This window comes from Sapajus apella, unplaced genomic scaffold (assembly GCF_009761245.1).
Source record: "Sapajus apella isolate SASKATOON/1434 unplaced genomic scaffold, GSC_monkey_1.0 scaffold49, whole genome shotgun sequence".
Lineage (NCBI taxonomy): Eukaryota > Metazoa > Chordata > Mammalia > Primates > Cebidae > Sapajus > Sapajus apella.
This window is the reverse complement of record NW_022436989.1, coordinates 8,044,176-8,056,489: the sequence shown is the minus strand read 5'-3', so window position 1 is coordinate 8,056,489 and position 12,314 is coordinate 8,044,176. Positions and strand designations below refer to the sequence as shown.

Below are 12,314 nucleotides of genomic sequence, written 5' to 3'. Positions count from 1 at the left end.
CACCCATCCATGGCTGTTTTCCACTCATGGGCTCTTTTCTGGAGTCCCAGGACATTCTGTTCATATCTCTGTCGTTTGTTATGGACTAATTTTTTTCTGTTTATATGTGTGTGTGTGTGTGTGTGTGTGTGTGTGTGTGTGTGGTGTGTGTGTGTGTGTGTGTGTGTGTGTGTGTGTATGTCTTCCCTATCGGCTTTTAGAATTTCAAGACCTTCTGGCACACGGTACATACTTAAATATTCGAGTGAATGATGAAAATCTTTTGCTGGAAAAGATCTAAATAACTATCTTCTGAGCACATTAATCCAAGATTTGAGGGAGAGTTTTGTATGGGCTAAAACAGTTTATGGACCAATTTAGGAGCTCAATATCAAGTTTCAAAGGTCGTTCAATAGATTTGAACAACATCCATGAAATAATTAACTTGACTTTTCAAATTCACGGAGAACCAGGAGCAGGAGCAAGGTGTGTAGCCGTGAATAGGAACTTGACCATTGTTGTTGCATCTATGGAAAATCAAATCCCTTACGTTTCTTTGAAAATGTTAATGGCTGAGCAGAAACAGACGACTGACTTTAGAAAGGCAATCAAGCACAGAAAGTCCTCAAAGAAAATATATGGAAGAGGATCTGGTAGAAACATGGTAGATGACTTCCTGCTGCAAGGAATAAAAGAAAAAATAAAGAACCATGGCAGAATATTTTCATGTAAAAATCCTTTAAAATGCTGTTATACACCAACCAAATACATTGTAATTCACCTTTTTTCCAAAAAAAGATTTGAGCAGCTTATAAATATGTAAAATGTACAAAAGGATCATAAAGTAATATAGAGCAAACTAAAAGGAATTAGAGATGGAACAGTAAAATGAAACAGAGATAAGATAGCCCACTGAAATGTATCTCATAAGGATCCGACATTTTTAAAGGTAATTGGAAATGTAGCCCTCAGGTACAAAGCAGAAAGGGGAATGTGAATGTTTTCCTCAGTGTCCGTGAGATTGAAAACACAATCTCTCAGAGAAGCACAAATAATATCCTAAAGAAGTATCTCTAGTGATTTCTAAGAGAAGAGATTCTATGCCTTGCAGTGTAACTACAGTATCATCAACTTATTTGTTGTTTCGTTTTTTTTTTTGAGACAGGGTTTAACTCTCGTCCAGGCTGGTGTGTGGTGGCATGATCTCGGCTCACTGTAGCCTTCACCACCCGAGCTCAAGTGATCCTTCCACCTGAGCCTCCCAAAGTGCTGGGATTGCAGGTGGGAGTCACCATACCAAGCTAATTTTTACAGTGTTTTGTAGAGATGGGGTTTGGTCATGTAGCTCAGGCTGGTACTGAACTCCTGGGCTCACGTGATCCTCCTACCTTGGCTCCCAAAGTGCTGGAATTACAGACATGAGCCACCATACCTGGCCCATTTCTGTATTTCGTGTAAATGTTTTAACATATGTTCACTTGAGATAATGTAGAAATTCTATGAGGGACCAAGGCAGAATTGATAGAGTTCTATCTCTCTGAGCTTCTCACTTAATCAAGGAATAAAATGTACTGGCCTAGACTGACTCTGTTGCCCAAAGATAATTCTCTATTTTCAACATGTAAATGTATAATATATGTAATGTATTTATATGTTATATATAATAATTATATATAATTGATACATATATAATGAATTTATAGATTATATATAATATATATAGTGAATTTATAGATTATATATAATATATAATGAATTTATCAATTATATATTATATGTAATGAATTATCAATTATATAAATATAATGAATTTATAGATTATATATAACATATATAGTGAATTTATAGATTATATATAATATATAATGATTTTAATTATATATAATATATATAATTAATTATCAATTATATGATATATAATGAATTTATGTTACATATAATATAGACAATGAATTTATAGATTATATATAATATATAATGAATTTATAGATTACATAATATATAATGAATTTATAGATTACATAATATATAATGAATTTATAGATTATATGATATATATAATGAATTTATACATTACAGATAATATATAATGAATTTATACATTATAGATAATATATTATACACATGCATACATATAGTTTTTATAACATTTTATAAAATTGGCCTTCATTTTCTACTGAGCTAACTATAACCTGGATGTGGCTATATTTTGTTGACAATGAGAGGCAGATCCTCAAAACTATTAAATAATCAAGCAGATCATGGAATTGGTCTCATTTAGGAAAATGTAAGTGTTGAACCCCATCTTCATTTGTGGAAATAAATGATATATGAGAATTAAAAACATCTTGCATTTATTAGGCAGCCAGTCGTAAGTCACGCTACGTAAATGAAGTTTAATGAATTCTGTTTCAGTTAAATTGACTGGATTTGAATCAAGCCGGTATATGCCATTAAATCATAATTTTATATAGCGGCATTTTTCCTTAAAATGTCTGATCGGCCGGGCGCGGTGGCTCACGCCTGTAATCCCAGCACTTTGGGAGGCCGAGGCGGGTGGATCACGAGGTCAAGAGATCGAGACCATCCTGGTCAACACGGTGAAACCCCGTCTCTACTAAAAATACAAAAAATTAGCTGGGCATGGTGGCGCGTGCCTGTAATCCCAGCGACTCAGGAGGCTGAGGCAGGAGAACTGCCTGAACCCAGGAGGCGGAGGTTGCGGTGAGCCGAGATCGCGCCATTGCACTCCAGCCTGGGTAACAAGAGCGAAACTCCGACTCATAAATAAATAAATAAATAAATAAATAAATAAATTAAATAAATAAATAAATAAATGTCTGACTGTTTAGAGACGACTTCATTTTTAGAAGGCATAGTTTGCATGTATGTTTTAAAGGGCTGGTTTATTTTTTCTTCTTAGCAGAGAGACATCTCCTGCCCGTTGCCTTTATTGTCCTCTGTCTATAAAGACACAGCTCATCCCGGTGTGTTTTGTTTCAGGAGTGAAAGGCTTTTTTTGTGATGATAAAGAGATCACTCCTGAAACATAGTTGGTATCAGAGGGAGTCTAGAATTTTAGATTATGCTCAGAATTTTGTGAGGTAACTTTTTTAAATGGAACATTTAACTTTTTTTTAAGGAATGTTCTTTCTCCCTCTCTGCTTTTTAATGATTTTTTTTTAGTAAAGAACATTCTGGTTTCTTAATTTTAAGGAAAAGTAAAGGAGGTGGCAGTTTTAAATGTACCCTTGAGCACTCTCTCACCCGGTTACTCTTTGAAAATAACCATTCTAACAATGAATATTTGATGGAGACGGTCAGCTTGTGCCAGAGCTGGGGTTTAAGGCAATTCCTGAAACTGCCCTGGATGCTGGGAGGAGGAGAGCGTTGGGAACGAGGGCGTTGGGAGTTCTGGGTGATCACTTTCATTTAAGGAGCTCTGTGAAAGTTGGAACTAAGCTGATATCTCAGATACACCTACCTCATGACTCCACCCTTCAGCCATTATACTGAGTTTCCTTATCACCAAGTTCTCTGCACTCTCTGCAGGACACTTTGCCGTTTTTCATGCTTCCTTTTACTTTCTCCCTCCTGTATCTTTCTCCTTCTATTCCTCTTTCTTTTATTCTGTATTGTTTTCTTTCCTTTTCCTCAACATGAATTTTTCTGTCCTCTCTCAGTGGTTCTCATTTATTTTCCCTTTATATTTCAGTATTCTGTGCGTGTTTTTCATTTTAAAATCTTGACCCTCTAAAACTCCTGTTTTCCGGCTTATGATTTTGAAGACAGCATTTCAACATATAAATTTATCTTCGATGTTTTAACACACAGATTCAAACAAATAAAAAATATAATGAAAGGGATGGGGATGGGAGAATGAATTCAGTTCAGGCAGCCATTGAATTAGGGGGAAGCTGAAAGTTTGGGTGTAGGTGTGTAGAATAGTTTGCCGATGCATCTTGCTAATAAGCATGGCTTTCTAAGTAGATTTTTCTGATAAACTGCACTTGTTCTTTACCATCAGAGCCCAGAAGTTTCCTTTTTAGGTCCATTTACCAGGTCAAGGACTGTAGAAAAAAGCTAGAAAGCATTTTGTGCATTTCTAATGTAAAGAACTGTTTGTGTACTACTGGGAGAGCCTTTAGGCTCTTACTGCACTATCTAAATAGAAGAGGAAGAGAAACTTTTCCCCACTGGTTCAAGGCCAAGACTTGTCTTGAGTCTATTGTGTTTGGGAGGATTTGGAAGTGACAAAAAAACAACAGAGAATGAGAGCATTCTGGATTTGCATTAATAGTAACTGTTAACTACCTTTGCGGTTAAAGATAATTATTAAAATGTGGCTAACTCTAGTGTTAAGTTCAGAGTAGAGATTTGTCAGTATAAGACAGAAGAATCCCTTTTTTATTAGCTCAATACTGTATTTATGCGGGAAAATGGTTGTATTTTAAGGCCAATTGTTTATGTGACATTTATTGGTAAGTGACTACATCACACTATTCTCAATGATTTTTGTTTTAAAATATGTGCTCTTAGCTGAGATCCAGAAAATAGCTAAAGGCAAGGCAATATCTATATTATCTCTTGTAAAAATCTTTACTCTCTCATTCTCTGCCCAGGATACCCCACTTTTCATGGTGGAATCCACTTGCACGGTCTGATCACTGTTTTGCTTTTCTATTTATTATTTCATTCACTCCTACAATGACTCAACAAATATCTTAAGCACTTACTAAGTACCAGGCACTATTTGGATGTTGGTGATACAATGGGGGTGGGGGAGGAATGGACAAAAATTCTTGCTTTCACGGAGTTTATCTTCTCCTGGAATAGGAGGTATAAATAAGTAGGCAAACAAATGCATTAGAGAGTATATGGTGTGATGATCCAGGTTAGAAGAAAGTAAGGGCGAGTGTGTGGTGCGTGCTGGGGAGTGGGTGAGGCTGCCACTTCAGCGTGCCCACAAAGGCTGGAGCAGCCACAGAAGTGGGGCTTGGAGCTATTGGGAAGAAGAGTGAGTGCAGTGCTCTGCGCAGAGGCAGCAGCCACTCTGGCTTTGGCGGCCCTGTGGAAGAAGCATGACTGGTGTGTTACAAGACAAGCAAGCTGGCCAGAGTGGCTGGCCTGGTGAGCAAGCTGGGACAGATGAAGGTGGGTAGAGAGGCTAGGGAGTAGAGGTCATTGAAACCAGGTCTTGTGGGCCCTGTAGAGGCAGATTCTCTTCTGAGTGAAATGAAAAACTCTGAGTGCAGCTTAACAGTATACTATGCTGTTTAAATACTAAATGCCTCTTATTTTCTGTAGCATTGGCACATACATCAGCTACCATGCTGCTACATCAGAAATGTCAAAATGACCATAAAGAGTGACTGCTGTACCTTGTGGCCAGGGTCTGGTCTGCATGCCAGTCAGGGGAGCAACGTGACAGTCAGCAGATGTCAACTCTGGTCTTCACCTTGCCAACAACCACTTGCATTATGGGCCTTGAATTTCTCATCTGAAAAGTGCAGTGGATGGATGAGATTAGTGTTTTTTCAGGCTCTGATTCAGGGAGCATGAGGGATTCCTGAAGCCCCTTTCATTTTTATTTTTATCCTGAAAGCCCTTTTATTTTTAAATTTCGTCTAAGCTTCACTTAGAAGAAAGTGCCCTCTAGCTTAAGAAAAAAAAATATCCCTGACTTGGTTATGCCTTAGGTTTTGTAGCATAATGAATTTGCAGTCTTATAGACTCTCAAATGACGTGAGGACTAAAAGAGAAAAACCCCTTCAGAATCCCTTATTACTCAGTGTCTCTTGGTGACGGTGTTCATTATCTCTCATTGAAATCAAAAGGCAATTTGACAACAGTTAGACAAGGCTTTTGAGATCCCATTCTTCAACCTTGGTGAGGCGGCTTCTGTCATGAAACAGACTTCAGCTAAGTGAATAATACAATCCGTGAAAGTCTTAGAAGGACTCTCTGGCACAATTTAGAAACTAGCAATTGAGGCAAATAAGGATAGTTGATGTACAGAGAAGGGCATAGGAATATCCCAATTATGGCATGAGCACTGTCATTATGTGTATTATATGTACTGAAAAGTAGTCGTATCCTAATAACCCAGTTATATAATTGGAAGAGAGACTGGATCTTTTTGGTGCTTATGGTTAATGATATATTTTAGTGAAAGTTTTATTTTCTGTTAGAAGAAATAGGAAAATTGCCCTTTAAGATACTGACTGTCTGCTTCCTTTCCAATTTAGAGTCTCAATCTGCTGTTTCGGAAACTCCAAAAAAACGCTTGGATGCTGTCCAGCAGGTGAGACGATCTTATTAAGATGTCAGAGTCCCATCTGTCTTGTTTGTCTTAAGATTGTGACAGACTCTGTGATTTATCTTTCCATCTGCCCGGCTGGCTAGGATGCCCTTGTTTTCCCTTAGCCTGCAGGGGAATCCTGTCAGGCAGAAGGGGATGTTTTCTTTCCTTTATTATTTGCATAGAAAATCAGCCTTGAAGTGGAACTGAGTACAAGCTTTTCAGAAGCTGCTTCATTCTATATCCAGCCAAAGAGTTGGGCCCAACAACAGCTGGCTCCAGCAGGAAATGGTGGCCACTCCAGGAAGTCTGCTGAGATGTGCCTTTTCAAATGGTTCCATGGCTATGATCTTAAAAAAAAAAAAAAATCTGTCAGAGCTTTGCTAAAGTCAAATAAGATTCTTATTACTTTGGTGAATGAAACATTAATTAGTATCTGTTTAATTTCCACAGAACCTTTTTTTTTTTTTCCTGTCACTGTTTTAGTCCATTTTCATGTTGCTGATAAAGGCATACCCGTCTATGGGCAATTTACAAAAGAAAGAGGTTTATTGGACTTACGGTTCCACATGGCTGGGGAGGCCTCACAATCATGGCAGAAGGCAAGGAGGAGCAAGTCACATCTTATGTGGATGGCAGCAGGCAAAAAAGAGCTTGTGCAGAGAAACATCCGTTTTTAAAACCATTAGATTTCGTGAAACCCCTCACTATAATGAGAACAGCACGGGAAAGACTCACCCCCATGATTCAGTCATCTCCCACTGGGTCCTTCCCACAGCATGTGGGAATTATGGGAACTACAAGATGAGATTTGAGTGGGGACGCAGAACCAAACCATATCAGTTAGCAAAGAAGCCAAATTTTATGTGTTTTTTTTTTCTTATGCTAAAATGGACTTCTTATTTTTTAAAAAAAAAAGATGCAAGAAAGGAAACATTTGTATGGAATAGTAATTGTGGATAGCAATTGCTCTTTTGGATATAAAACCATTTGCTTAATTCATTTATATTTTCACCCAACTATGCTTTTGACAGTAACTTCTTATTAGAAATGAACAGTAGAAAGAGGTTTCGGTTCTGTTAGTGGTCTAGGAGAAAATGAGGAGACACATACCTGGGTTTTACCCCTGGATCTATTTCTGGTGAGTGTGATGACAACATGCTTAGATTACCTGGGACATAGGGTTCTTCTCTGTAAAATTAAAGAATTGCTGATCAAAGCATAGAGTGACTTCCCTTTTGAAAAGCATCCCTGCGTTATACATGAAAGTCGGGCTCCCCCTGGAGGAGAAATTGGGCTAAACATTGGTTGAAAACAGCACCTGGATGCTTTGCTTTTCGCTCCTCATTTCACTGCAGGCACCTGGGTGCTTTTCAAAACTGCAGCTAGATTAGCTATCCTTAAGGACAGTTCATTTAAAAGGCACGTTTTTCCAGCTTATTGTTATGGGAGCAGAGGCCTACATCAACTTGGCGCCACTTGAGAGGCATGGTGGGTTCAACTCATGGTTACTTAATTATTTGCAGTGATTAGCCCACAGTGAATAAGATGAAGAAAGATAAAAAGGTACAAAGAAATAGTAAAGTCAGCAATTATTAAGAAAAATAGTACCCTCAAATCTTCTCTCATTTTCTTAGCCTTTTTCTTAAGCATGGCTAAATTGTGATTTAAAGGAATGTATTAGGTTTTTCTACATTCTTATGTCCAGGATGCATATGAATGAATTGTTCTATATGATAATGTCAAAGAAAACCTGGATAGGAAGTATTTGATAATATCAACAATGACAAAACATGTACAACATTGCTTTCCATATTATGCTATTTCACCATATATATTCATATGTGTAACATTATAGTGTTTTTTTCTGAGCTGTGGACCATGGTAAAATATATTGCAATAAGCAGGAAACCTAATGGAGTAGGTTATTTAAAAGCACTTGATGCTACAACTTGAAGACTCAAGGTGAAATAGATTGAATCAATGTTACATCTTATCCTTGTTGACGGCCCAGTGTTTAGAAGTCAGGAAAATTAATTGAGAGGTAACAGTATTTGGAAGCAATGCAGATTAAGCACCCAACAGTGACATCACTTACTTTTGGAATCATTAACTGTTTGTCATACATTTATTTTATTGGCTGAATCTTTTCTTAGATGATATGGGTATGTTTTGTGACAGCCTAAAGTAATTGGCCATAAAGGGGATACAGAAAACTCAAATTAATTCCTAACCTACTGTACACCTGTTCTTTTACTACCTTATAAAATCTTTACAATAATCCTTTATTATAATGTATATTTCATTGCTAAAGAAAGTGATTATAGGAGGTAAAAGTAACTTGTATAAGATCACCACTTGATAAAGGGTAGACCCACTCACTACTCTAGTATATATCTGTTTTATACTTGTAATAAAAGTTGTACTTTTACATGGGTAATCACCCTATGCTATTTAGGACTATCTGATGCCAAAATCATCAGATGCATGAGATGAGAAGTTTATTTTAAATTTATTCTATTTAAATTATACTATGTATGAGTCAGATGTCAAGATATATTATAGATGCAAATAGGCATATTAGTTCACTTACATGTTTTGAAGTTTTACTAGAATTTTGGGTGCTTAGTTGTGTTAATTTTACTTTCGTGCTTTGTTATAACATAAAAAAGTATTTTTCATGTAAAGTCCTTGCTTTTTCCTTCTTAGTCACTAGATGGCAGTTCTGTATCTCTAAATCACCACTGCAGATGGAAATGAGGTTTGAAGTCAGTTTTCTCAGTATGAATGATGAACCTAAGAGATTTGTCTGGTCCACCCAGTGTTGCCTGTGTTCTTCTGTGGTCGTAATTGAAATCCCCAGGACTGCTTAGTCAGAGGCTTGCAGCCGAGTTGGAAAGCATCCTCTCTAAGTTATTCTTCAGATGTGTGTTCAGGCACCTGTTCTCTCAATCTGAGCACATTGGAATTTGTTGAATGAGTTTTGACTTTTACTCTTTCTGTAGTTAATAATTCTGAGAGCTCAGTATCTTTAGAAAAAACACATGACTCATAAAGCCTTTCCTCAACTCACAGGAGTCAAAGGCTATGGTGTTGCCAGAGAGTCTGATGCTTAAAGCAAATACAGCTGACACTTAAGTGAAAAGAATGGACTGTAGCTACTCCTTGAGGGCTTTTATTGATGATCCTGTGGAATTAGGTTTTCAAATAAAATTACATTCTTTAGACCTCACTTACAGATTATTTTAATTTCAAGTAATATGCTGAAAGCCTGCTATATCTGAAGGATTATGTCATAAAACTGGAACGTGACTGTCTTTTGATTTTTTTCAATCCTTTGGCATTTGAAATATTATTTAAACTGTAAAGCCTTTTACACTCTATAGTATATAATAGTTTAGTATCAATTATTTTATCCAAGAACATTTGCTTCTAAGTTAAATATTGGTGTATGGTAACATGCTTTACCTGGTGGCCCCCTAGTTTCCAGCTTACTTTTTGCTTTTGAAATTATATATAAAAATTTTGTTCGAAGTACTTTTCTAATACTCTTGATATCTTTCCAATGTAAATGGACTAGTTGGAAAGGAAATAGAGTAAAATTTTGATCTTTAAAAACTCTAGCTTTGGGTAAGAATTGAAAATAACAGGAAATTGAAAGTTGGGTCTTTGCACATTATAACATTTCTTATTTATCAATAGTCATATATATTACAAATAGTTACATATATTACAGGTGCCCACCAGCACACCCAGCTAATTTTTGTATTTTTTAATAGAAATGAAGTTTCACAGGCTGGGCGCGGTGGCTCAAGCCTGTAATCCCAGCACTTTGGGAGGCCGAGGCGGGTGGATCACGAGGTCAAGAGATCGAGACCATCCTGGTCAACACGGTGAAACCCCGTCTCTACTAAAACTACAAAAAATTAGCTGGGCATGGTGGCACGTGCCTGTGGTCCCAGCTACTCAGGAGGCTGAGGCAGGAGAATTGCCTGAACCCAGGAGGCGGAGGTTGTGGTGAGCCGAGATCGCGCCATTGCACTCCAGCCTGGGTAACAAGAGCGAAACTCCGTCCCCCCCAAAAAAAAAAGAAGTTTCACTATGCTGGCCTGGTTGGTCTCAAACTCTTGACCTCATGATCTGCCCACCTCGACCTCCCAAAGTGCTGGGATTACAGGTGTGAGCCACCACACCCAGCCTTGAAGAAGTATATATATATATAAAATTGGATCTCCTTAAAGTATCTGTTATCGTACTCTTTACAGAATGGCCACTCAGTTCCATTTATTAGTGTCAGAAATAATTTAGGAACAAGTCAAGGGAACAGATGGAACAGTGTGGGGTAGTCTAGTGGCTGATGCTTAGTTACTCAGAAGCAAAGTTTGAAGAGCAAAAGAAGCACTGATCAGATCAAAAGAAAGTGATGGTGTAAAAGTAATTCTGAAGAAATAACGCTGGAGACATAGAAAAACAAGTCATTTGAATTGGGGTAGAATGTCTTAGACGTCTGGAAGGGCACTAAAGAGACATAATTGAATGTCAGGTCCTTCTCAACTCCAGGGTAAAAGGCAATATGAATTTGGAAGGTAATTAGAAAGCAACAAAACAATAATCCGTAAAACAAGTAAATAACTAAAATATAAAGCAGAATAAGAAAAACAAGTCTTGGCCGGGCGCGGTGACGCATGTCTGTAATCCCAGCACTTTGGGAGCCTGAGGCGGGTGGATCACAAGGTCAGGAGTTAAGAGACCAGCCTGGCCAGTATGGTGAAACCCTGTCTCTACTAAAAATACAAAAAAAATTTGCTGGGCGTGGTGGCACATGCCTATATTCCCAGCTACTTGAGAGGCTGAGGCGGAAGAATCGCATGAACCCAGGAGGCGGAGGCTGCAGTGAGCTGGGATCCTGTCACTGCATTCCAGCCTGGGCAACAGATCTTAAAGGAGACAGAGAGAGAGAGAGAGAGAGATACTTGGGTCTGAAACCATGAGTTGGTCATCCTTGATGTCTTCCTCACTGTCTGATCATTGTTAGGTCCTCAATAAATAGTTTAACCAATAAATACTGTGGCCAAATGAGTCTGGGAAGGGGCAAGTGAGAGATGGTTAGGAAGGAAAGAGAGGACAGGATACTCTTGTGGCAGTGCTGACACTGAAGACAGGTAACATTGTGAAAAGTGTTTGCCATACCATGTTGAGAGAAAGTTTTTTTTTTTTTTTTTTTTTTTTGGTGGGGGAAGAATTTTTATTCTGTAGAAACGCCAAGGAGTTCAGAGAAAAATGTAGACATTTGAGCTTAGAAATAATAATAAACTCCGACTTTTAAGAATGAAAACCAGCTAACATCTGGAAAGTAGTTAGAACTTGAGATGAGAATGTGAAGAAATAATTGGATGTCACAGATTGTTTCTGTTTTCCTTGGGGTGGGCCGGCTTGGAGATGAAATGAAGTCATATCTTTGCTCTGTTGAGTTTTAGGTGGTGTAAAACTAGTTTGCACTGTGTAGCATTACTGACCTGTGGAGAAAGGCTAACAGTCCAAGCAGCTAGTCCAAAGGGATGGTGGAGCTGATAAAAGTTCTCTGCTTATAAAGGAGGCTTGTCCTTTGTTGAACATCTGCTGACCTACTGTTTGCAAGGTATTGGTGGTAGATACTGAAGGAAATACAAGGAATTTTAAGGCAAAGTCTTGGGTACTAAGAAGCAGACAGTTAGAAGAACGTACCTCTTTCATGTCCGTGAAATGATTTGTGAGATGCAATGTAATTCTGCCGAGATAAACTTAACAAAAAGGGGGAAGGTTATTGAGAGACTACAATTAAGGACAATTTCTTAGGAAGGGTGAAATTTAGATCAAATCATGATTTTTGGACAGGTAGAGGGAAGAGGAGTATTTCAGTTCAGAGAAGAGAGTAAAAGTAGAGAAATGGAAAAGAACATGCCATAGGGTGTGGGGCCAGGGTGAAGCATGATAGTCCAGGTGACCTGAGGGGCAGCTCAGCTGATAGCTACCCTGGAGACCCGGGTTTGCTTTC

At 38.0% G+C, this 12,314-nt stretch overlaps 1 protein-coding gene across 1 annotated transcript in view; it reads left to right on the top strand.

Moving 5' to 3' along the window:
- The window catches only part of FMN2 (formin 2), a 378,526-nt gene that overhangs the window by 88,508 nt on the left and 277,704 nt on the right, over positions 1-12,314 (top strand). Inside the window, 1 exon segment of the mRNA XM_032242253.1 lies at positions 6,228-6,283. Coding sequence (XP_032098144.1) covers positions 6,228-6,283 — 56 coding nt within the window.